This window comes from Hyaena hyaena, unplaced genomic scaffold, assembly GCF_003009895.1.
Source record: "Hyaena hyaena isolate Hyena2069 unplaced genomic scaffold, ASM300989v1 scaffold_368, whole genome shotgun sequence".
NCBI classification, from domain to species: domain Eukaryota; kingdom Metazoa; phylum Chordata; class Mammalia; order Carnivora; family Hyaenidae; genus Hyaena; species Hyaena hyaena.
Genome location: NW_024080989.1, coordinates 687,090 through 713,856, shown reverse-complemented (window position 1 = coordinate 713,856; position 26,767 = coordinate 687,090). Strand labels below are relative to the sequence as shown.

Below are 26,767 nucleotides of genomic sequence, written 5' to 3'. Positions count from 1 at the left end.
TATTTTTAAAAGGCAACATGAAAATTCTGTAAACTGGACCCAGCTCCAAACACATTAATACTACGAGTAGTCCCTTCCCCAAATATATACCTGAGTTTAGCTGCTCATGAAAGTTTACAAGCACCACTCCATTCATAAGTATGACCCCTCCCCCAATTTTAGGATGATCTTCCCTGAAAAAAGAGTCTCAGGACTTAGAAAAGCCATCACTAATGTCAGTTCATCTGTTAACTATCAGCCATGCAAAAGATCCCCGCCCAAGGACCGCTGCAGGCTGGTGTTAGTCTAGGACTCTGGGAATGGCTCCAGCTCTTGGATGGCATGAGTGATGCACTGTGAAGGGGTGTGGTGGGGTAACAGGAACAGAGATGGGCAGGGATCGTTCCCCTAAATTCTCCATGTTCCAGTCTTCATGTGCAGCTTTCTGTTTCCTTGGGGTTTATTTCCTCCTTGGACTAGCTCTAAGAGAAGCAAATAAAGACAATTTAAACAAAATTGATAGCTGTGTTGTTTTTTTAAAAAGAAATACCTAAGCTAAAGAGCTGTACATGTTCCTCTCCACCTGTGAAAATGGCTTGGTTTTGGTTCCAGCCATCACAGTTTACTTCCAGAGGGTGGGCTCTAAAAGTTCTGGACCTTCTGATCCAGACCCCAACCTCATCACTGAGGAGCTGTGGGATTTCTTGCACACTAGGGAATGGAACTGATGTTGGTGGTGACAATTAGTTCACGGCGGTCAAGGAAGAGATTAAATGAGATGCTGCATGCAGAAACCCTTAGCACGGTGCTGACAGAAAAGCAGCACTTAAAGGTAGCTACTGTTCTTTTAAAACTAGACTGCCTAGTCTCTCTCAGATGAAATTGGTAGAAAGGATAAAAAATACAAAGCTATCTCGTCAAAATAAATACTAGTGGCCAGTTTGGAAACATGAGGCTTAAACAACCCAAATAGTCGGTTACCACAAGGACAGAAAAAAGGACCATATGGAAACAGCACAGGAGCTACTTCCAGGTCATCTTTTCCTGGCTTCTCCCACTGCTGAATCTACTTGGAGCATAGGGCCCGAGTGGCCCTTTTTACTTGGCTGCTAGGAGACATGAAGCATTTTCCAGGACCCCTTAAAAAGATTTTTTCAAAATCACAATGAACTATTCTCTGCCACCTCGAAGAATAACAAAAATTCTAACTGCTGGTAATTTTTACCTGATCAAGAGGAAGTGTTGGGGGCTTATGTGCGGGCAGCTCTTCCTGTGACGCTGTTGGTGCTGGGGTCTTTGGGAACGAGGACTGTGACTGGACTGGATGCATTTGCATTCTGTAGCCACAAAAAAACACAGTTACAAATTAATGAAGATGTATTAATTAAAAAAGAGATCCTTTAATCATAAAAATCCCTAGTAAAAACTGCCTTAATTATCTAGGTAATCAAACTTGGAATCAATACTGGGACAAAGTGCCATCATGTTCCTCCAGGTGAGATGCAATAAGAAGTTTCTGAAACTGGGGCACCTGGGTGGCTCAGCTGGTTAAGTGTCTCACTCTTTATCTCAGCTCAGATCTTGATCTCAGGGTTAAGTTCAAGCCCCATGTTGGGCTCCATGCCGGGAATGAAGCCAACTTAAAAAAAAAAAAAAAGGACATGACACAACCTATGTAGTATTCATGACAAGTATTTAACTGGACTCCAAACATGAGGAGTCAATGAGAAAAATCCAGGGATTGGGACAGTCATACATGAGAACTAACCTGGAGTCTTCGAAAAACAAAAGAAAACAAAACAATGATAGCATAAATGTCTTAAATTAAGTGACTAAACAGACAAAGCAACCAAACATGCATGTTAACCTAAACTGGATCCTGGATTGGAAAAAAGAAATAAAAGAAACGTAGATTTAATATTTGTTTTATTTTTGAGGATGACAGCATGAGCAGGGGAGGGGCAGAGAGAGAGAGAGAGAGAGAGAGAATCTGAAGCAGGCTGCAGGCTGAGAACATTAGCACAGTGCCTGTTGCGGGGCTCAAACTCATGAACCTCGAGATCATGGCCTCAGCCGCAGTCAGACATTTAACTAACTCAGCCACCCAGGTGCCATAAGAAATATAGTTTTAAAAGACATTTTGGGGGCAATTGGAAAAATTAAGTAAGAACTCTGTATTAAATACTATTAGTGTTATTCTCCTTGGGTGTGAAAATAGTTTGAGATTGTGCTCCAGGATAATGTCATTATTCTTAGCAGATGCATGCTGAAGCATTGAAGGAGAAAGGGTCAGGATGTCTGCAGCTTACTTCCCAATGGTTTAAAAGAAAAGACAAAGAAAAGAAACAATACATTTAGTGAGGCATAAAACAAACATAGCACAATGTTAAATGGGGAAGAGGATTTGATGGTCAGGTCTTAGGTTGGCAACGAAGAGGGGCATGCTAGTTTTTAAGTTGGATGGTAATGGTTTTACAATTAGGCTTCATAACTTCATTTTTTTTTAATGTTATTTATTTTGAGAGAGAGAGAGAGAGAGAGAGAGAGAACAAGTGGGGTAGTAGAAGAAAGAGAGAATACCACGCAGGCTCTACCCTTCTACCCTCAGTGCGGAGCCCAACCTGGGGCTCAATCTCACAAACTGTGAAATCATGACCTGAGTTGAAATGGAGTTGGATACTTAACCAAATGAGCCACAGAGGCGCCCCTAGGCTTTATAACTTTAATACAAACAACTCATTGAACCATCTTTTATATATTATTAATTTGAAAATCTCCTGGATCACAAGTCACCTCATCACTATTTGCAAGAACTCTCATGGGGACAGTATTTGACTTGTTTTAATTCTGGATAAACCTAGTTTCTTCATTCAGTGTTAGGGGAAGATATGAGAGATAAAGGATAAAACCTGAACATTACATTTGATCCCACAGCCTCAGGATTTGAGAGACCCATTTTACCTTGGTCAAAGTATCTGAACTTAGCAACATGTTGATGCCTCTGCCTATAGCCCTCAGAAACCTGGCTATCAGGTTTCCAGTCTCAAAATCTAACTACTGGGTCATTTAAATGCCAGTTCACTTTCACGAGGGGAAAAAAGTGCCAAAGATAAAATCAGACTCTAAGGTTGATTCATTTCCATTAATTCTTCAATTATCAATGATTCACATGCTTTTCTTGGACCTAGATCGCTAACATGTATCGTCATTCCTAAGGTCATTTTGCTTTACAAAACTAACATCTATTTCTTGTTTTAGAAAAGAGACAAAACCCCAAAAACCAGGGTAAAATGTAATCTTACCCTGATGATCTGTACATTTCTTGGAAAGGTCCCCTTATTCCACTTCCAGTGCCAATCTGTTCCATCATTACAGCTTGAAAGTGACCCAGGCCATCTTCTTGACAGCGATAGATGGGGCCCTCCTGAGAGAGGCCGTTGGGCTGGGCAGCCACTGGATGATGAGGTGGGTGAGCAGTCACAGGGGAAGAGTAAGCTCTGGGCTGGAAATGACTGGCTGGCCGCTGAGGTGTATAAGGAGGCCCTGTCTGTAGCATCACCCCATGGGGTTGGAAAGTAGATGAACCAAATCCCATCCCTGAACTCAGAGGTGGAGGAGGAGTTCCATAAAGATATTCATTGGTTGACAATGAGCTCTGTCGCTTGGTAGCTGCATTATGGTTGTCCAGGTCTAAAAATTCTTTGGGACTCTCTGGCCTCTCCATAGATTCATCCAGCTTTTCTTCCTCTGGACCAGGATTTTGCCCATCAGCTGAGACTACTTTAGCAGCCACTGCATCCATTTGGGTTGGGGAAGTTAAGGCAGCATTCAGTGTCTCACAGCCTTGCAGATTAGCCAAGGTGCTCTTATCTGAGAAGAGGGGCCTTGGTGGGGGAGGTGGATTAGGTGGGAGCCCACTTGGGCTTCCTGGGGGATGAAGATGTCTCTGCCAGTCAGAAAAGCCCTGTGGACACGGATAATAAGGAGTTCGCTGATAGTGATGGTAGGAAGGCTGAGGTGGTGACTGGTAGGAATACCTCATTCCTTGGTGGGGACGATACCGGGGAAAGACTCCAGAATGAGGGTTGTTAGATTGAAAGCCCCTAGGGGGAAAATGCTGAGGATGGGATACTGAGGGTTTACTTCCCATCACAGGGCCCAAACCTTGCAGGCCTGGACTGATGTGGTAATGGGTTCCTGAATTTGGGTATTCTAAGCCAGGCATGTACAAGGGAGAAAACTGGCTTACAGTGCCTCCCATCAAACTGGGGTCTGTGTTGGGAGGTGTAGCTGGGTTCTGTCCTGCACATGGCATGGTTTCCTGTAGTGCTTTGCCTCTGGGGCAGAGTGGCTTTTCTGAACCACTACCACCAAGGCCCTTCCCCTCTGATCCACAAGGGGATGCTTCAACAATTACTCCATTTTCGGATAGAGACCCTCTATCTGCCAGAGTGGAGAGGTCTCGCATACATCCTTGAGTGGCTGGGCTGGTATAGCTGCTCTCTGGGGGCCAGGTATTCTTGCTCTTTGTTGCTTTACAGCTGTCTCCAGATTCTGAGGAGTCACTTTTGAGCTCTGGGCCCTCTGTTTCCCTTTCTTGTGGTGAGCTCTGCCTCGTACAGTCGGTCTGCAAGGGAGGTGTAGGGTGAGGTAGTTGTTTGAGGTACACCCCCTCTGAACCACCAATGTTTGGTGGTTTCTCTTCAAGCCCAGGCAAGGGATCTGCTGTAAGGAAAACATAGAAGAAAATAATAATTCAATAGCTATAATGACAATATTGATAGAGTTGGTAGGGAAAAGAACATGAAAGCTGTCAGATAAGGAGAGGTAGGACTGAGGTGGATATGTGGCCACTGAAGTTTCAGCTAGAAATTTTGAGAGTCCCTGGAAAGGATCATGATGTTGAGGCCTTTGCAAACTCCCTCTTATAGACCAAGAGGTAAGACCTAGCACCTCTACAGCTACTCATAAAGTCTGCCAAAGAATGGAGATGTCCTTGCCTCCCTCTTCCTGTGTGGTCACAGTCAGATTAGTAAGTGAGGGTGAGATAATTCATGGCTTGTGGACTCCACATAGATGCATGTCACATATGGAGATAAGGACCAGGACATGATGGGTATGTAACAAGAAGGCCAGATCCCTGACTTCTGTTCCTTCAGAACACAAATTCCATAGCAGCAGGGACTTTTGTTTCTTACTGCTCTTAGTACTTTCACAAAACAGGGACTCAATCGATACTTGTTGAATGAATGAAAATATCTTGTTCGGGTGTCTTGAAAACAAGATACCTACAGGACTCGAAAGGCATCTTTAACATATTACAGAAATTTAATAAACCCAAATAAATTAATTTACTGGACTCAAACGCTTAACTATAAATTCAGAATCCTTTACCTTGCTATTGTATCAAACCAGAAATATGGTCTTATTATTATAAGCCTTTGAATAGGACAGAGTTGTTGCTCAGGTGGATCAAAATACAATCCTGGTAACAAATTTTAAAGACAAGATAAAGGATTCATAACAACTTTTAAAGACCTACTAAAATCTCAGTCAACTAATGAACTAATAATGTGGTCTTCAAAAATCAAAGGCACAAGCTACACAATGAAAATTAAATCTACACTTATTATTTTATCAATATAAAACATGGCAACTAACAAATAGGCTTATCCAGTTTTACCAGAGGGACTCTTCTAAAGCTTCTTCCAGAGTCCATATGAAACCAGTATTAGACAATTTTGTTAGAGGTGGTTTTTACAAAGCAAGCTTTATTTCAAAAGAAACATTTTTATTTTTAAAAATTTTTATTAATTAAAAAAAATGTTTATTTTTGAGAGAGACAGAGCGCAAGTGGATCCTTGGTCTCCCTCTCTGCTGCTCACGCGTACACTTTCTCAAAAATAAACAAACATTAAAAAAAAAAATAAAGAGGGATGTTTATGTAGGTCTACCTCAAAAAAAAAAAAAAAAAAAAACTCAAATAAACAACCCAGGCTTTTAATACCTAAAGGAGCTAGAAAAAGAAGAATAAAATCCAAACCAGTAGAAGTAATTAAATAATAAAGACCAGAGCAGAAATAAACAAAATAGAAACTACAAATAACACAATAGATGAAACCAGGAACTGGTTCTTTGAAACAATCAATGAAACTGACAAATCTTTAGCCAGACTCAAAGAGAGAGAGAAATAACAATCAACACCACAGAAATACAGATTACAAGAGATTGTAAAAAATTATATGCCAAAAAACTGAACAACCAAGAAGAAATGGATAAATTACTAGAAACATACAACGTACCAAAACTGAATCCTAGGAAAAATTGAACAGGCCATTTCCAGCAAAAAAATAGAGTCAATAATCAAAAAACTTCCAACGAACAAAGGTACAGGACCAGACAGCTTTACAGGTGAATTCTACCAACACTTAAAGAAGAGTTAATACTTATTCTTCTCAAATTATTCTGGAAAATAGAAGAGAAAGGACAGCTGCCAAATTCATTCTATAAGACCAACATTACCCTGATACCAAAACCAGATAAAGATACTACAAAAAAACACCTACAGGCCAGTATCTGTCATGAATAAAGACAAAAAAATGCTCAACAAACCAAACACAACAATACATTAAAAAAAAAAAAGTCATTCACCATGATCAATTATTATTCCTAGGATGCAAAGGCAAATTAATCAACATGATACATCACCTCAACAAGAGAAAGGATTAAAAATATATGATCATATCAATAGATGCAGAAAAAACATTTTACGAAGCACAAAATCCAGTCATGATAAAAACCTTCAACAAAGTAGGTTTAGAGGGAACATATCTCAATAAAGGCCATATATTAAAAATCCAATAGCTAACATCATACTCAATGCTGAAAAATTGTGAGCTTTTCCCTAAGATAAGGAAGAAGAAAAGAATGTCCACTCATAGCAATCAGACAACAAAAAGAAAGAAAAGGCATCCACACTGGTATAGAAAAAGTAAAACTTTTACTACTTCCAGATGACATGATATGACATATAGAAAACACTAAAGACTCCACCAAAAAAAATACTGCAACCATAAATAACTTCAATAAAGTCACAAGATATAAAAATCACGATACAGAAATCTGTCCAATTTCTATATACTTATAGTAGAAAGAGAAAATAAGAAAAAACTCCCACTTACAATTTTACCAAAAGTAATAAAATATCTAAGAAACTTTAACCAAGGAGGTGAAAGGCCTATACTCTGAAAACTATAAAACACTGAAGATGACACAAACAAATGGAAAGACATTCCATGCCAATGGATTAGAATAGATATTGTTAAAATGTCCATGCCACCCAAAGCAATCTATAAATTTAATGCAATGCCTATCAAAACACCAACAGCAATTTTCATAGAACTAGAACAAATAATCCTAACATTTGTATGGAACCACAAAAGACCCCAAAGAGCCCAAGCAATCTTTAAAAAGAAAAACAAAGCTGGAGGTATCCCAATCCCAGGTATCATACTTTATTACAAAGTTGTAATAATCAAAACAGAATGGTACTGGTACATGGCCAATTAACTTTTGACAAAAGAGGCAAGAATACACAATGGGAAAAAGACTGTCTCTTCAACAACTGGTGTTGAGAAAACTGGACAAACACATGCAAAAGAATGAAACTGGACCAACTTTCTCACACCTTACACAAAAATCAACTCAAAATGGAGTGAAGACCTAAATGAGAGACCTGAAATCAAAAACCTGGAAGCAGTCATTTCTGACACCGTCCACAGCAACATTTTAAAATAAGTCTCTTGAGGCAAGGGAAACAAAAGCAAAAATGAAGTACTGGGACTACATCAAAATAAAAAGCTTCTGCATAGCAAAAGAAACAGTCAATAAAACTAAGACAACCTACTGAATGGGAGAAGATATTTGCAAATGACATGTCCGATAAAGAGTATCCAAATATATCAAGAACTTATATAACTCAGCACCCAAAAAATAAATAATCTGATTAAAAAATGGGCAGATGACATGAACAGGCATTTCTCCAAAGAAGACATTCAGATCACTAGCAGACACATGAAAAGATGCTCAATATCACTTATTATCAAGAAAATGTAAATCAAAAAGCAAATGAGATATCACTTCACACCTGTCAGAATGGGTAAAATAAACAAGAAACAACAAATGTTGGTGAGGATGTGGAGAAACAGAAACCCTCTTGCACTGCTGTTGGGAATGAAAACTGGTGCAGCCACCGTGGAATACAGTATGAGGTTCCTCAAAAAATTAAAAATAGGGGCGCCTGTGTGGCTCAGTCGGTTAAGCATCTGACTTTGGCTCAGGTCATGATCTCACGGGTCATGGGTTGGAGCCCCGCGTCGGGCTCTGTGCTGACTGCGAGCTCAGAGCCTGGAGCCTGTTTCGGACTCTGTATCTCCCTCCCTCTCTGACCCTGCCTTGCTCATGCTCTCTCTCTCTCTCTCAGAAATAAATAAAACATTAAAAAATTTTAAAAAAAATTACCCTGTGATCCATTAATTCCACTACTGCATATTTACCCAAAGAATATGAAACAGTAATTTGAAAAGGTATATGCACACCTGTGTTTATTGCAGCATTATTTATAATAGTCAAGATATGGAAGCAACCCCAGTGTCTATCAAGAGATGAATGGATAAAGAAGTGGTCCGTATATACAATGGAGTATTACTCAGTCATCAAAAACAATGAAACATTGCCATATGCAATAACATGGAGGAATCTAGAGGATATTTTGCTAAGTGAAATAGTCAGAGAAAGACAAAAACCATATTATTTCACTCATGTGGAATTTAAAAAACAAAACAAAGAAAAGAGAACCAAACTGAAAAAGAAGAGAGACAAACTGAAAAACTATATAGAATAATTTGATGGTTACCAGAGAGAGGAGGAGTGTGGGGATGGGTGAAATAGGTGAAGGAGACAAAGAGTACACTTATCACAGAACTGTGTAATGTATAGAGCTGTTGAATCACTGTATTATATACCTGAAACTAATAACACTGTATGTTAACTATGGTGTAAGTAAAAAAAAAAAAAAGTTTCAGTAGGTATCTAAATTAAAAAATACATTAATTTTAAAAAGTTTATTTATTCTGAGAGAGAGAAAGAGAGAGAGAGAGAGAGAGAGAGAGAGAGAGAATCCCAAGCAGGCTAAGCATTGGACACTATGGAGCTTAATATGGGGCTCGATCTCACAAACCGTTGAGATCATGACCTGAGCTGAAGTCAAGAGTCAGAGGTTTAAATGACTGAGCCACCCAGGCACACCAAGATAGCCATTTTTAAAGGCAGTGATGTCACCATGGTTGAGAGCATGAGTGCTGGACTGAGTGGGTCTAGGTTCAAATGTCAGCTCTACCACTCCTCATCTCATGAGGGCAACCAATCTAATAGCTTTGTGCCTCAGATTTTCCACCTGTACAAACAAGGATCATTAAACAGTAGCTAGCTCAAAGCTTGTTCTGAGAACTGAATTACTGTATGTACATGTCTCAAAAAGACTGCACATTATGGTAAGGACTGTGTTTGTGTAATGATCATTACCACCAGAAATCCTTTCAGATCTCTGGCCCAACCCTGAGTGAGTGGTTCAAGAAAAAGAGGCTACAAATGACTGTGACAGTCTTCATAAAAAAGATTCTTTATGAATTAATAGCTTAAATGTCAGAAGTCAGACGAAAGTGACGGTGCAAATTACCTCGGTCATTTTCAGGCTCTTGTGTTTCACTGTTATCCTGTGTCCTCCCGGGATCCCCCAAGGTAGGTTTGGGGGCTGACACACTTACTGATGCTGAATGAGCTACCTGCGGAAAAGGGCCAGGTAAATGGGGCGGTGTAGGCTGTCGGGGGTGGTAAGGCACACCTGGTGGGCAAACTCGGGAAGAAAGCTGCTGCATGGCAATCATCTCTGGGCTGTCCATCATGGAGTCCCCTCCCTGCACCCCCCGCAGAGCCTGGGAGGGTGCTCCAAATAGAGAACTTGGCGTTGGGGCTGGAGGTGGCTGTAACCGAAGTCCACCAGATTTACAGGGTGGTCGCATATACCCTGAAGAAGCAACTCCATGAGGTAGAAAGCTTGATTGTTCAGTCCACTGGTTTGGAGGGAGAGGAGGTCTCATCACTCGGGAATCCATCATATGACCAAGAGTACGAGGCTGGTGAGAGGGTCCTGGCCCCATGGGGGGCTTCTCATCTGTGCCCAAGGGTCCTGGGTTTGTAGCACCATGGTTCCCATTCCAGACAGCAGAGTGTACTCGATTCAGGTACTTGTATGATCGGTACATGTGGCTGGGAGGAATTTCTGAGCTTTCAGGAAAGTCTGGGGGTCGGCCTGGAGCCCCACCATGCCTGGGAGGAATAAATCCTGACTGGAATTGAGTTGTGGGATAAATATTTCCATCCTGACTGGGGCCACCCATCTGCCTAAGCTGCAAGGATCCAGGATGTGATCCCATGTTACTGAGGTGTGTCAGCCCCCCACACACTTGCTTCTCTTCTGGTGTGCCTAGCCTGGGTCCTCGATGGTTAATTCCAACTGGGGGCTGGCAACAAGAAAAGAGAAGAAAGCAATGTTCAAGAGATGCATTGAATAAGTAATGTTCTTAATCTATAGTAACAGACCCTATTTAACCTGGGAAGAGACTAGATTTCTGAAATTTATCTGTGAAACCCTTTGCATCTGCATATTCTGAGCATCAGAGTGCTTACCTGCATGGTAAAAGGCTGATGCTGCTGTATAGGCTCTCCAGGGTGGGGTTCTGGGACTCTAGAGGAGACATATAAATTGGCAGGATCTGATCCTCGAAGAGGGCCAAATGTTCCTGGTACTGCTGGCCTCTGGAGGACGTTGAATAAAGGCAAGGGGAGAAGCAAGGGAAAAAAAAAAAAAGCATAGAAGACATTAGGTAGAAAACAAGGATGTTCCTACAGATGGATGTACTGCTAAAATAACACAGACCTTAAAACAACTCAGCATAGGGCCAAGACAGGGAAGAACATTAGCACATGGGCTCACCCAGAGCAGGACTAGTTCCTGAGCCCAAAGTAATCTCTTGCTGTAGGAAAGACAGACTGGTGTTTCTTAATCTCTCTTTCATTGCTGCTTCCTTCCCCAAGAGCCTCTTAAGTCAATTTTCCCCCAACTGCCCCTTAATGTGTAATTTTAATGCCACAGATATGCTGTGTATTTTAAGTATTGCATGTATTTCTGTGCTTTTTACACAAAGATTTTTTAAATCACAATTTTTTGCCCATACTGAGAGTATGTCAGATTGATTACGAGAAAGGAGATTTAAAATAAGAGGAAGAATGAAGAAAGAATGGACAGAGGAGAGAAGAAATCACCCATATACAGAAAAATTATTTTGGAAGAGGAGCCAATTAAAAGGCTCCACCTCTCTTTGAATTCACCAACTAGGAGAAACCACATGAGAATTTTAAGCTACTCCTTACCATTTGGTTTAAAAGGGGTGCCTGGTTGGGCATCCCCCCATAATGTAGGGGACGAGAAAAGCCTCGGCCATTTGAGGTGCTCCCCTCCCGAGGGAGCTGTGTAGAACTGCTGCTAGGATTATCCCCAGAAGAGGGAGCTCGGCGTGCAGGTGGCAAGGACTTTCCTCCATTCTCTACTGGCTGCTGTTTCTTGCTGGGCCCTTCAGAATCCCTGGAGCGGGTCCAAACGTGGCTTCCGCCACTTCTCCCAGCCCGGCTCCGTCTCTTCTCTCGCTTTTCATCTTCTCTGATCCAAAATTCTTCATCTGTGTCTCCATCTTCCCCGGGAAAATGCTTCATCATTGCCCGATGAAAACACCTCTCTAAATTATCAGACATCTTGGTATATTCTGTGGGAAGATACAAGGATTGACTTCCAGATATAGCTTTTACAGGACATAAAAAACAATTCTCCTACCAACAAACAAGAAGAGATGCTGTTTAGGTAAACTCCTAAGCTTAATTTGGCTTGAGTGCACTTATGTTGTACAGCTATGAACACAAGAAGGCACTGTTTTTGGCCTAAGAGGCTCTAGGCTGTATGGCTGGAATAGGACTTTAGGACTATTACCTTAAATGAGTACAAATAAACCTAAATGCAGAATTATTAAGCACAGTGACTGTATTTAGTTAGAAGCTGCTAAAGCATTTGAGCTACTGGAGCTTTATTTATTATTGGAGATCTACTGTATCGACTTCTCAAGATGACTTAAAAAATCTAGGGTCAGTCTCGTCAGTGCTTAACTTGCTGAATTAAGGAAGCACAGTACAAACTAAGCCCAGCCTGGTCTTAAGATAATGAAAACTAACCTGAGCCCAGTTAGCCGCCAGATGTATTCTCTTGTCACACAGAACAGGAGTGGTTCTAGCACATATTGTGTAAGTGGTTAGAATGGCCAATCCCATGGCTTTTAATGTACATGGTGTTCATAGCCCCAAAGAAATGTCTGAATCATTTCTGTCAGGGATGAACTTCTATTTTTGTATATTTCTAAAAAAGAAGGCATTTTATTCTTGGTTGAAATGGTATAATATGTGTATCCATAGCAAACTCCTTCCCCACTTACCACTACTTTCCCCATTGTATTTTCGGCAATTCCTGAACATAGTCTTCATGTCATTTACAAATTCTTCCTTGGTACAGTATAAACCTCCATTCAGTTTTTTCTCCATGCTTGAGATATCCATGGGCACCTAAAATAGGACACATTAAATTACAACATGCTGGAGAAAAAGCATCTCATATTCCCTGTGAGGAAAAGGAATCATGCCATTATGAGATGCTCAGGAGCATGGCATCCAGCAATCCTGATTCTCAAGAACAGGTGAACTTACACAAAACAAAAAAAGCAATAAAAATCAAGAAAGAAACACATACCACAGAAGGTTAACAGTAAAGACAGCATCTACCTTAATAATCTGGTAATAGTTTGGGGCATATGATTCATCCACAGGTTCTAAAAAGGGCCAGGAATCCTTGTGAGCCTTTACCACATCAAGAACTGAAAGCCAAAGAGAGAGCTTAATTAACGCACTCACACAAGAGTATTTCTATCACAAACAGTAATAGGTGAGAATGGGAACTGACCTTTGTACATGGCAGTGAAATCATCATCCAACTCAAAGCTGTGAATCATAAAATAAGAAACAGTAACTTTGACAACCTTTTCTCCTTAGCTCTCTTACTTTAATCACAGACACACAGCTGATTGTACCAAGGTTTGGAATAGTCCCAATAAACTGTTTTTAAGGTAAGTTTGTAACACTGATAATCTCCAGAAAAGAATCGTGAAGGTGACAGTGAGCCCAAGCCTATTTTCCTCATCTATAAAATGCTGAGGTTGATGGAGATGATCCACAACTTCATTTATGATTCTATAATGTTAGTTATTTAATAGCACATTATTTCTTGGGCTATATTTTACCCTCATGAATATTTTTGTAATCTTAATACTAATACTACTAATAATAATACAGAAGGGCTTAAAGAAGAATGAGAAGCTTATGAACACTGAATATTACCTACCACACAGGGTTGTTTTAAGAATTAAATGAGCAAAGTGCTTAGCACAATCCCTGAGTGCTTCCTAAATGTTATTGGTTGCTACTGTCAGGATCATTAAATACTCACAGGTCTTTAGTCTTTTTTTCTTCTCTCATGGGGGAGTTAGGGTCCAGATGGGAAAGTTCTGGGGGGAGCTCCTTCCCTTGGGCCAGCAGCCATGCCCTTTCTTCCCTGAGCTTTCTCCTCTTTGCTCGATCTATAATGAACACAGTGCATTACTGTACAAGTGAGGTAAGTACTCTTTAGATTAGATATTAAGCATTTTGAGAGAAGAAAGATCACCAAAACAGTATCATAAAATTATTTTTGCTTCTTTTGCCATCCTCTCTTGATAATTAGGATGATTCTATAGAAGGAATGCTTTATGAAAAATATAATCTTGTGGATCTCATTTCCTTTATGCATATTGAGATCAAGGGCTGGGGAGTGGGATGAGGATAGTATGGTAGGCACTGGGATGGAGAGGGAGAAAAGAGCAAGGCTGAAGAAAAACAGAATTAGAAGAAAAAGGAAAAAAATACAAGACTGAATGAAGATTATCTTTTTTTAATACCTGAAGCCTTTCCTAGTTTTCTCAGAAAAGCAACATCCCTTTTTAAGGAGCAGATTCTCAATCCAAAACATATTAAGATTTTATATGCACATCTAAGCACTCAGCTTTTACATTTGCAAAGGTATCTTTGCATACCAATGGTTTTTGCTCTTCAATCCACCCTCACCACTGGCAGCTGGCCCTTATCAGGCCAGTGGTAGTAATAAATTTGGCTGGGAAAAAGAGAAAGATGCCAGCTGGAATGGGCAAAGATCTGGAAGGCATGGATGATTTTTTTTTTTCTGGCTCATAGTCACAGCCATGAGAAACACACTTGGCATTCCACTATTAGTCTGATGGGACACTCACTGCCAGCAAGGAACCAGGAGGTCAGGAGTAAAGAAAAGAGCTAAGGGGCTGCCTGGGTGGTTCAGTTGGTTAAGGGTCCGACTTCAGCTCAGGTCATGATCTCACAGCTCATGGGTTCGGGCCCCCGTGTCGGGCTCTGTGCTGACAGCTAGCTCAGAGCCTGGAGGCTGTTTCAGATTCTGTGTCTCCCTCTTTCTCTGACCCTTCCCTGCTCACGCTGTTTCTCTCTCTCTCTCAGAAATAAATAAAAAACATTTTTAAAAATTTAAAAAGAAGAAAGAAAGAAAGAGAGAGAGAGAGAGAGAAGAGAAGAGAAGAGAGAAGAGAGAAGAGAGAAGAGAGAAGAGAGAAGAGAGAAGAGAGAAGAGAGAAGAGAGAAGAGAGAAGAGAAGAGAAGAGAAGAGAAGAGAAGAGAGAAGAGCAGAGCAGAGCAGAGCCGAGCCAGGAAGATAAAGAACACTGTCAGACAGAAAGACACAAAAATGGAAGGGAGAAGCCAAGACAGATCTTCCATTTTCTTACTCAAGAGACAGTCTTTCCATCTGTCCACCATGATGAGTATGACAGGACCCTGCTAATTGTGTTTTTGTTCTTACATTATTCACTTAAAAACTTAAATGTGTATCTGCTTTAATTAGTGAAAGGTAGTTGGCTATCAATGACTTGTAATATTACTTTTAAAAAAATGACTTCAAGATTAAAGAAAAATGTAATGAAGTTAACGAATATCCACGAACCTAACTAGCAGATTTTAACATTTTTGCTTTATTAACTTTAATATAGTACTTCACAGCTTAATAATCCACTTTCCAGTTGGTTGCAATTTGTTTGTATCTTGTAAATGATATAAATGACAATTCTTTTGACATGTCTTCTCATTCATGTGAGTTCTTTAGGGTGCACACCTACCGGTGAATTGCCAGATAGTGAACTTTATCAGGCGTTGTCGGAGTGCTTTCCAAAGGGGTATAGTTATTCTTTCAACAGCGATTTGAGTGAACTCACACTCACCTGGTATGATAAAACGAGCATTTCTGCCAAACTGCTGACTACTGATAAGGAATTTTGATGTTTTCATTTCTATTTTCCTGACTGGAGTGATACTGAATGTATTTTCATGTTTACTGACAATTTAGGGTCCTTGTGTGAATTTCTTGCTTATATACTTTGCCCCTTTTCCTTTGGGTTGTTGCATTTCTGATTTAGAGAAATGCTTTTAATAATCTGGAAAATAAGACTTTGTTGATTATGTGTTAATATTATCTTCTACCAGGGTGCCTGGCTGGCTCAGTCAGTTAAGCATCTGACTTCGGCTCAGGACATGATCTCACGGTCCATAAGCTCCAGACCTGCATCGGGTGAGCCCAGCTTCTGTCTCTCTGTCTCTCTCTGCCCCTTACTTGCTTGCGTGCCCCACCACACCCCCAATCTTCCTCCACTTTGATTCTTCATTTTGTGATGTTTGTATCATACGTAAAATTTTTTTTTTTAAATATAACTCTCCCATGATTTTTTTTTTTTTAATTTTTAATGTTTTTTTTAATTTATTTATAGGAGAGAGAGAGAGACAGCGTGAACAGGGGAGGGTCAGAGAGAGAGGGAGTCACAGACTGAAACAGGCTCCAGGCTCTGAGCTGGCACTCAGCACAGAGCCCGACGCGGGGCTCAAACCCACGAACCGCGAGATCATGACCTAAGCGAAAGTCGGACGCTTAACCGACTAAGCCACCCAGGTGCCCCGTATCATACGTAAATTTTTAACAATCCGTGCAGTCAAACATCAATCTTCCCCTTTTAGGCTTGTGCATTTTTGTGCTTAATAACATTCTTTTTCATTCTGACATCTTGAAGATACATGTCATCTATTACACTGTCTTCAAAATGGTTTGGGGCTTTAGTTCATCTAGACCATAAATGGGAAGCAGAAATGTTCTTTTCTTCCTCTGATGAGTACACAATTGTACTGGTATCATTTACTTAAGAATCCACATTCCTTCCCAAGGCCTGCTGCTGTGTAGTTTACTGGCTTCATCTTTATCTCTATGCCAATATCATTCACTTTATGTTTTTATTTATTTTTGAGAGAGACAGCAGGGGAGGGGAAGAGAGAAGGGAGGACAGAGGATCTAAAGCAGGCTCTGTGCTGATGGCAGAGAGCCCAATACGGGGCTAGAACTCACAAAACAGTGAGATCATGACCTGAGCTTAACTGACTGAGCCACCTAGGTACCCCAGTACCATTCTCTTATTCACTGTTACTTTTATTTTGTTATCCATAAAATGAGTGTCCCCACCATATTGTTTTTGGAAATTATCTTGGCGATCCTTAGTCCTTTGCTCTTCTGTATGAACTTTAGGAACATAAAAGGATTTATTTAATATCAAATATTGAATCATGGTCAAACTTTCCCTCTAGTGCAATAATATTTTTAAGTTGGGGTTGTTCAAATCAAACCTAAAAAGGCCCATATACTGCATTTGTCTGTGTCTAAATTTAGCTGAATTTCTCCCATCCAAGTACTAACCAGGCCCGACCCTGCTTAGCTTCCGAGATCAGACGAGATCGGGCGCGTTCAGGGTGGTATGGCCGTAGACTAAATTTAGCTGAATTTCTAATAATGTTCCCTCTAACTTATTTGTTGGAGAAGTTGGTTCATTTTGTCTTTGTGTAATTTCGTGCATTCTGGATTTAGCTGATGGCATCCTCACTGTGGTGTTAATGTGTTCCCATACCTCTAGAATTTCTGTAAATTGAGTTATATCTAGAGGCTTTGATCAGACAAACATGATTGATTTTTTGGGCAATACTATTTCATGGATGATGTATATGTATATATCCTTTTTCATTACATCAGCAGATATAATATCTACTTATCTGTCTTTTGTGATTTTCTACTATATTAATGTTAACTTCATCTTTCCACTACTCAGTTCATCAGTCTTTCAACTGATGATTAACTAGAGTTCCAAGACAGAATTAAGCTGCAGAGAAAATTATTTATGTGAACACTTTCTCAATAATTTCAAGGTATATACCTAGTACAAATGCATAGCAGAGAAGTTAATTCATTAAATACAATGGATGTATTAGGGCAGGGGTATGCAAACTGAAAACTACAGTATGTAGGACACTTAGGGTGACTGTTTATATAATTAAGAAAGGAAGAAAGAAAAGAAAGGAAAAGAGGGAAAGAATGAAAGATTAATAGGAACACAGCCCCATATTATGTCTAAGCTTAAAGTATTTACTATCTGACAGTTTATAAAAAGTTAGCTGATTCCAGGGGGCCTGGATGGTTCAGTCAGTGGAGCATAGGACTCTTGATCTCTGGGTTGTGAGTTCAAGTTTCACATTGGGCATGAAGCCTACTTAAAATAATAAATAAATAAAAATAAAAAGCTTTATATTCTAAAACTTAAAAAAAACAAGTTAGCTGATCTCTACTTTAGGGCTTAATAGTCTCTTGGAAGGCTTGGTTGAGAAAAGCTCTGCCCAGGTTCCTTTTTTAATTACTTGTTATTCTTTATAATTGCTGTATTTATAGAAAAAATTATTTTCCTCATCAATTATTTGCATATTCTCAAATACAGTCTGTAGGACTTTCTATTTTACTAGGTCTGAAAATAACAAGTTGTCCTGTTAAACTCCTAAGGTAATCAATGAGTTTTATAAAATACCACTATGGGGCACCTAGGTGAGTCAGTAGGTTAAGCATCCCCCTGATGTCAGCTCAGGTCAATGATGTCTCAGTTCTTCTCTTCCCTTCTCCCTCCCTCCCTCCTTCCTTTCTTTCTCTCTTTTCTTTCTGTTCTTGCCACCAGTGTTATCATTCTTTTTTTTTTTTTTTTTTTAATGTTTATTTATTTTATGAGAGAGAGACACCACGGGCAGGGAAGGGGGAGAGAGAGGGAGACATAGAATCTGAAGCAGGCTCCAGGCTCTGAGATGGCAGCACAGAGCCCGACGATGTAGGGCTTGAATCCATGAACTGGGAGATCATGACCTGAGCCAAAGTTGGATCCTTAACTAACTGAACTGCCTAGGTGTCCCATGATCTCACAGTTCTAAACATCAAGCCCCGCATTTGGCTCCAAGCTGACAGCATGAAGGCTGCTTGGGATTCATTCTCTCCCTCTCTATCTTGCCCTTCCCTACTTCATATGAACACATGCTTTCTCTCAAAAATAAATTTTAAACTTATTTCATATTTTTTGTTCATTTTCTTTTTTCAGTGCTCAAAAATATCCAATGTTGGCCAGTGAGAATATATCTGTTGAGAGAATTTTCAACTTTCCTTGCTTTCTGTTATAAAATAATCTAGGCTCACACCTTGTATTTTTACTGCCCTAGTACAGAAATCAGTCATTTCTCCAGAGAAACTTGGTTCCTTCCGGTGAGAAATGATATTTAGAGGCCACTATCTGCGTGGTAAAAATTCCCACTGCTATTAAGTCATGTTTACAAGTTATTCATATTAACACTTAAAATCAATCCAACTAGTTGGCTGAATTCTTATCAGTTATGATAGTTTCTTGTAATTTTCTTAGAGTTTCAAATCACACATTCCCTAATCTATATATTTAATATATATAGTTCTATAACATAAATGTATATATAAACAGAAATATTTTTCCTTTATTTGCAGAAAACACTCTGCAAAACAATATAATACAGAATAAAAGCAACGATAGAAAAAAATCTTTTCTTCTGGATTTTAAGAAGGAATCCCTGTAATGTTTCCCATTAAGTGGATATTGGGGGGCGCCTAGGTGGCTGAGTCGGTTAAGCGTCCGACTTCAGCTCAGGTCATGATCTCACGGTTTGTGGGTTCAAGCCCCGTGTCAGGCTCTGTGCTGACAGCTCAGAGCCTGGAGCCTGTTCCAGATTCTGTGTTTCCCTTTCTCTCTCTGACCCTCCCCTGCTCACGCTGTCTGTCTCTCTCTCAGAAATAAATAAAACAGTAAAAAATTAAAAAAAAAAAAGTGGATATTGGTTGAGGAAGTTCCCTCTATTCTAAAGAGTCTAAAGAGTCCCTCTAGTCTATAGAGATTGTCATAATCTAGATTCAGATTTTTAGTTTCCAGAACTCTGAGAAAATTAAATTTGTCTTAAACTATCTAGTTATGGAAATTAATATAAATTTCCTTGGAAATTAATATAAAATTCAATCCATTTTCTCCTGAATTCTATTATAACTCTTGGGAAGTCTATCACTGTTATAGAATATCCTCTAAGGTAATTTGCCTCTTCCAAACTGATTATTTAAAAAAAAAATTTTTTAACGTTTATTTTTTGAGACTGAGCGTGAGTGTGGGAGGGGCAGAGAGAGAGGGAATCACAGATTCCGAAGCAGGCTCCAGGCTTTGAACTGTCAGCACAGAGCCCAACATGGGGCTTGAACTCACAAACCACGAGATCATGACCTAAGCCGAAGTCTGATGCTCAACTGACTGAGCCACCCAAATACCCCTCCAAACTGATTACTTTAATATCTGTGGGTCATAGGTTCTATAATTCATTACAATGTGTCTACATGTAACTTATATCCAGTTTACATTTCTTCCTGCTTTCTAACTTTGATGGTTTCTTTTTCAATAAATCAAGAAAATTCTCAACCACTGTATCTATATTTTCTCTCCCCCATTCTCTTGATTGTTTCATTTTAGAACTAACAGTAGGCACACACTGGATCCTTCATGCTAGATACCACCTAAGTTATTAAACTATCAATATCAAGCTTATAAGCTCCAAATCCATCATTTTTCCATTTCCTAGTTTTATATTTTGCCAAAAGAGAGTACCAGAGGAAGAATGTCAGCAGGATGAGGGGAGAAGGGATTTCCTTCTCCCTATTTGTTGTCACTGTTCAATACCATCATAGCAATGGTCCTTAATCTGGGACCAGATGAACCAACCCAGTTAGTTCTGATAACCAGCTTCTCTTTGGTAGTCCCAGAACCAGGCTTGCTGCTTGCCTGTAGAGAGGTACCAACAGCACCCCATGTTTTGATGTCTGAGGTCCAACTCGGCAGAACCCCTCAACTTCTAAGTTCTGATAACCTAAACTCTTCTCTTTGCTTCCCCTTTAGGGGTGCTATCTTACAATGCTCTTAACTTTTTTTATTTTTCTAACTTCCATTTAACCAAAGACCCATTTGAAATTCTTTGTGTTGAGGGGCAACTGGGTGGCTCAGTCAATGAAGCATCTGACTCTTAATTTTGGCTCAGGTCATAATCTCATGGTCTGTGAGTCTGAGCCCCATGTTGGGCTCTGTGCTTACATCGCAGAGCCTGCTTAGGATTCTCTCTCTCTGCCCGTCCTATGTGTGTGCACGAGCAATCTCTAAATCAATCAATAAAATATTTTTAAAAAGTAAAATTCTGTGTGTCAAAACATCTAGCATAGGTTTTGTTTTCATGACTGGACACTGAAAGATTAACCACCAGTGACTTTTATCTTAGTGTGTGTTCCATGTAATTTCCCAGACATACCTTCTAGTTGACTGATTCTCTTTTCACATGTACCCAAGCTGTTTAATATTCTAATAACCACAACTTACATTTCTAGGAGTTCTGTTTGCTTCCTTGAATCTGCTTGTTATATTCAACAAGGTTACTTTTTCCTTATGTTTCCAGTATCTTCTTTTTTTTTCTGATAATACTGAATGGATTTCTTTTTTGTCTGCTATAACTACCAACAATTACTCTTCACAGTGTTGCTTCCTTGTTTGCTTTGAAATTCTTATCATGGATACATCCTTGTCAGGAATTTACTGATGGTTGTCATTTCTGGGGGAGGGGTAGAGCTTCGGTAAACAGGCCACTCCATACCCACAATTCAAACTAATCATCTGCTGACAACTTATCTCTGTTTTTAGTTACCGTAAAGACAATGCCTGATAACTTCCTTTATTTGGCTAAGATTTCAGATATACTCTTTTTTAAAAATTAAGCTTATTTATTTATGTTGAGAGAGATAGAGAGTGTGTGTGGGAGGGACAGGGAAAGAGGGAGAGAGAATCCCAAGCAGGCTCTGTGTTGGCAGCGCAAGCCTGACTGACATAGGGCTTGACCTCATGAAACCATGAGATCATGACCTGAGCTGAAACCATGAGTCAGACACAAACAACTGAGCCACCCAAGTGGCCTCAGATATGCTCTTAAAAAGAGTACTTATACAATGTTAGACAAAATATTATAACAAATATATGTTACAAATAGAATTTCTAGTATTGGATGGCTCAGCTAATTGAGTATCTAGCTTCAGCTCAGGCCATGATTTCACGGTTTGTGAGTTTGAGCCCTACACTGAGCTTATTGCTGTCAATGCAGATACTGCTTCAGATCCTCTGTCCCTCCCCTGCTCATGCTTTCTTTTTTAAAAATAATTTTTTAAATGTTTTTATTTATAATTGAGAGACAGAGCATGAGCAGGGGAGGGGCAGAAAGAGTCGGAGACACAGAATCTGAAGCAGGTTCCAGGCTCTGAGTTGTCAGCACAGAGCCCAACATGGGTCCTGAAGTCACAAACTGAGAGATCATGACCTGAGACAAAGTTGGATGCTTAACCGACTGAGCCACCCAGGCACCCCTCCTGCTTTCTCTTTGAAAAATAGATAAACATTAAGGAAAATAATGAATTTCTATGTATTTGAGGCAAAAAGAATTTTTAGGTTACATATCAACCATAGCGGAGATGAGAAAGTCTCAATGATGTCCATTTCCATACTGAATTATTCAACTTGGTATGAATATTTATGTCACAATCCAGTTTTATTTTTTATACAACTATCATACTAATAAAAAGCAGTACATTTATTGTGGCCTTTTCTTCCTTTTGGTTTAATTTTTTTTTTTAACATTTATTCATTTTTGAGAGAGAGGGAGAGACAGAGTGTAAGCAAGGGTGAGGCAGAGAGAGGGAGACGCAGAATCTGAAGGAGGCTACAGGCTCTGAGCTGTTGGCACAGAGCCTGATGTGGGGCTCAAACTCACAAACTGTGAGGTCATGACCTGAGCTGGTCAGAAGCTTAACCGACCAAGTTGCCCAGGCGTCCAGTTTAAAAACATTTTAAGAAATAAAAAAATTTACCTTTTAAACCATTTTAAGTGTACAATTCAGTAGTATTAAGTACACTCACAATATTCTGCAACTGTTACCATTTCCAGAACTTTTGCATCATCCTAAATAGAAACTCTGTACCTATTAATAAGAACTCCCCATTTCCTTCCTCTTGGCTTATTTTACTTACAATAATATATTCAAGATTCATCCATGTTGCAGACTGTGTCAGAATTTCATTCCTTTTTAAGGATGAATAATAAATCATCATTGGTATAAACCTTATTTTGTTTATCAATTCATGCATTTCTGGACATTTTGGTTCTTTCCATCTTTTGGCTTCTACCTTTTCTTAATCCATGTCTCATTTTTCAAATTTCTTGAAACAAATGAAAGCTATGAGCCCTCTCTTTGGAAATATGTGTTCATGTCATATCACATTAACGTTGCCAGCAACTTCAGGGGATCCCATTCTAGTGACTGCCTGTCAACACTCCTGGGACGACAGGGTAGAAAGAAGCATACAACAGACTAAAACTAACTGACAGGTTCTGTGCTCCCTTTACAGAACATTAGTATAAAAGTTTTTCTGTTTTGCCAAGACCTCAGATAAATATTATTCGTTATGGTAAAAGGACCCACATAATGAAATCCTCTTTGAATTTAATGTCACAAAAAGGTTGCTTCTCTGAATTCACTATTATAAACTATAAAATTTTCAGTAAATAAATTCTCAATTAAAAAATCCATTATTCTCCCTGACTTTTTTACTTAGCTTCTAAGAATTCAGGAAAAGTTTGTTTTAACTATTTTACAGCCTGTAAAAACTCTCTCCATATTTCCCCCATGATCAATTATTAGTTGCGAGCTTGCTGTATGCTGGAGACTACCCAGTTTTTATTTAATCCTTCTGACAAGGTCTGCAAAGCCCTACATAACCTGACCCTTGGTTATCTCTATGAACTCTTTTCTTGCCAAACTTCCCCTGCTTTGCTCGTTTTGATCCAGGCACAATGACCTTCTTCCTGCTTATTCCTTCCACAGTGCCTTTGCACTTGCTATTTCCTCTGTGTGCTATGCTCTTCTCCCATTAGGTGTTCATATGGAACCTTCATTCACTTCATTACTACATGCTATATATTCAGAAAGGCCTTTTTAAAAAAGTGTATTTATTTTGAGAGGGAGAGAGGGAGAGCGAGAGTGGGAGCATATGCGCAAGCAGTGGTGGGGCAAGAGGGAAGGAGTGAGGGAGGGGGGAGGATGAGCGGAAGAGAGAGAGTGAGCGAGCAGAGGACGGGCAGAGTGAGAGAAGAGAGAGAATCCCAGGCAGGTTTGGCACTGTCAGTGCAGAGCCTGACCCAGGGCTTGATCTCACGACCCTGAGATTATGACCTAAGTTGAAATCAAGAGTAGGATGCTTACCTGACCGATCTACCTAGATGCCCCCAGAGAGGGCTTTCTTGACAACCTAATTTAAATGCCACCTGCATCATGTCACTCTTTATCTCAAAACCTGTTTTTTCTTTAGATCTTTCACTACTATCTACGATTCTACAATACTTGTTTATTGTGTCTTCCCACCACTGAAATATAAGCTCTCTGAAAGGACTATTTTGTTTAATATCTATATTCCTAGAACACCACATGACACAGAACGGGTCCTCCAAAAATATTTGTTGATTTAAAGAACAATCTATAACAGGTATTATTAATCATACAGGCAGAGAAACTAAGCCATAAAAATAGATTTTGAACCTATCTGTATAAAATAAAAGTCAAATGACAATAGTGTAGCCAATAAGAACCTCACTGAAAATTACAGAATCCCCTTAAAAAATATAAAGAAATAAAAGCCACAGTTGCTGTCTCAAGGAATTTAAATCTAGCACTGGAAACAAAACCTATGAAACATTTTATAAGTAGGTTATACTACATATTGTGACACAGGCTAAATTCGTAGATTAAATGTCCTAAGGGTTTTATAATGAAGAAATGATCAAAGTAGGAATGGGGTTAACCTATGAAGAAACAGAAGGCACCACTTCCTCTTTATGGTAGGAAAAAAGCACTTAATAAAGCCAGAATCCATTAAATTTTACAGCCAAAATTTATTTAAATTCTGAAATGAAACACCGCATTAAAGAGTCAAATACAGGCCGTGTGACTTTATTCAAAAATTTAAAATATTCAATACATTTACTTAAAAGAAAAGAAATACTGATCTGTATTCAGCTAAGCCAAATGATCTGTTACCACATGATTTATTAGGTTCAGCTTATAAATACAACTGCTATCTGACACATCTAGGGATAGTCATTATCCCTGGTATTAACTTCAAATTAAAGAAAAATCTCATCAGACCAGACCAACACCTGGACCCAAGTCTGAGAAAACTATTTTGTCCTAATCAAATCAATGGTAATATTCTAAATTTGTATAGTGCCATACTTGAAACTTGGCATCAATATTTTAGAATTGATATTTTACATGAGGAATGTGCATAGATGAGAGAAATGAGCACGAGACTAAAAGGAACACCAAGATTAACAAATACAAGTGCAATAGAAGGAAACCAAATGCAAGGAGACTGGATCCAAGACAGAGCACAGTTAACAAGACATTTAATAGAAACTGCCAGTGGAGGGTTATTCCCATACCAAATGTACTGTGCAGAGAGCCCACGTACCTTCCACTGCCTTGACCTTTTCCTCCAACTCTCGTTTCCTCTCTTCCTTTAACATCTGCTCCTGCTCCTTCTTCTGCACTGCTAGGAGAATCTGACGTTCTTCTTCCTCCTCTTTGCGCTTCTGTTTTTCTATTCTGGTAAGTACGGGGGTCTCCTGTAAAGAGTCAATCAAGTATACAGAGTCAATACACAATTGTGTAAGATCAGTTCTCTGCTCTAAGATTCAATTTTTTTTTTTTTAATGTTTTATTTATTTCTAGGAGAGAGACAGCATGAGCAGGGGAGGGTCAGAGAGAGAGGGAGTCACAGACTGAAACAGGCTCCAGGCTCTGAGCTGGCAGTCAGCACAGAGCCCGACGTGGGGCTCGAACCCACGAACCGCAAGATCATGACCTAAGCGAAAGTTGGATGCTTAACCGACTAAGCCACCCAGGCGCCCCTAAGATTCAATTTTTCTTTTCTTTTTTTTTTTTTCATGTTCTATTTATTTCTGAGAGACAGACAACATGAGTAGGGGAGGGTCAGAGAGAGCGGGAGACATGGAATCTGAAACAGGCTTCAGGCTCTGAACTAGCTGTCAGACAGAGCCCGATGCGGGGCTCAAACCCATGAACTGTGAGATCATGATCTGAGCCAAAGTCATACGCTTAACCGACTGAGCCACCCAGGTGCCCCTAAGATTCAATTTTTACTGAATTCAACTTATTTAATAACCAATATTAGATAGGTAGGGAACTTACATCCACAAGTTGATCTTATCTATAGAATAAATGTATGGAGATATACAAAAACATGAACATTACAACACAATGGCGATTTAAAACAAGGTAAACATGTTGGTCTCAACAATCTACATAATTCGTAGTCTTTAGGAGATAATTCTATGAATATGTTGGACCAGAAAAGAGAAACTGAAACAGTTTGGAGACACCACTTTTACAGATTTACTATTCGAGAAAAGTGACATCTTTTTTTTTTTTTTTTTAATGTTTTATTTATTTCTAGGAGAGAGACAGCATGAGCAGGGGAGGGTCAGAGAGAGAGGGAGTCACAGACTGAAACAGGCTCCAGGCTCTGAGCTGGCAGTCAGCACAGAGCCCGACGCGGGGCTCGAACCCACGATCCGCGAGATCATGACCTAAGCGAAAGTCAGATGCTTAACCGACTAAGCCACCCAGGTGCCCCCGAGAAAAGTGACATCTTAAAAGTACTCTCATCTCAATAAACTTTTGAAAGGATGAAAGAACATAGGGTCACAATTTCAACATGTATGACTTTAAAACACTTAACTTTAATACATTACAAATAAAATAATGAATAAAACTGGGGTGCCTGGGTGGCTCAGTCGGTTAAGTGTCCGACTTTGGCTCAGGTCACGATCTCACGGTTTGTGGGTTTGACAGCTGTTGGTGCTGACAGCTTGGAGACTGCTTCAGATTCTGTGTCTCCCTCTCTCTTTGCCCCTCCCCTGCTCTCTCTCTCTCTTAGAAATAAACAAAAATTAAAAAGAAAAGAAAGGACTCTTTAAAAAAATAAAATAAAAT

At 39.6% G+C, this 26,767-nt stretch overlaps 1 protein-coding gene across 1 annotated transcript in view; it reads right to left on the bottom strand.

Annotated features, from left to right (window-relative positions):
* The window catches only part of LOC120243778 (cat eye syndrome critical region protein 2), a 177,187-nt gene continuing 150,420 nt past the window's right edge, over nucleotides 1-26,767 (bottom strand). The window contains exons 9-19 of the mRNA XM_039250017.1: nucleotides 25,224-25,377; nucleotides 13,640-13,769; nucleotides 13,097-13,134; nucleotides 12,919-13,010; nucleotides 12,576-12,702; nucleotides 11,470-11,858; nucleotides 10,726-10,854; nucleotides 9,716-10,559; nucleotides 3,282-4,704; nucleotides 1,205-1,316; nucleotides 1-461 (exon numbers count right to left, since the gene is read on the bottom strand). Of these exons, the coding sequence (XP_039105948.1) occupies nucleotides 456-461; nucleotides 1,205-1,316; nucleotides 3,282-4,704; nucleotides 9,716-10,559; nucleotides 10,726-10,854; nucleotides 11,470-11,858; nucleotides 12,576-12,702; nucleotides 12,919-13,010; nucleotides 13,097-13,134; nucleotides 13,640-13,769; nucleotides 25,224-25,377 (3,444 nt within the window). The 3' untranslated portion in view covers nucleotides 1-455. The remainder of the gene's footprint in view (nucleotides 462-1,204; nucleotides 1,317-3,281; nucleotides 4,705-9,715; nucleotides 10,560-10,725; nucleotides 10,855-11,469; nucleotides 11,859-12,575; nucleotides 12,703-12,918; nucleotides 13,011-13,096; nucleotides 13,135-13,639; nucleotides 13,770-25,223; nucleotides 25,378-26,767) is intronic.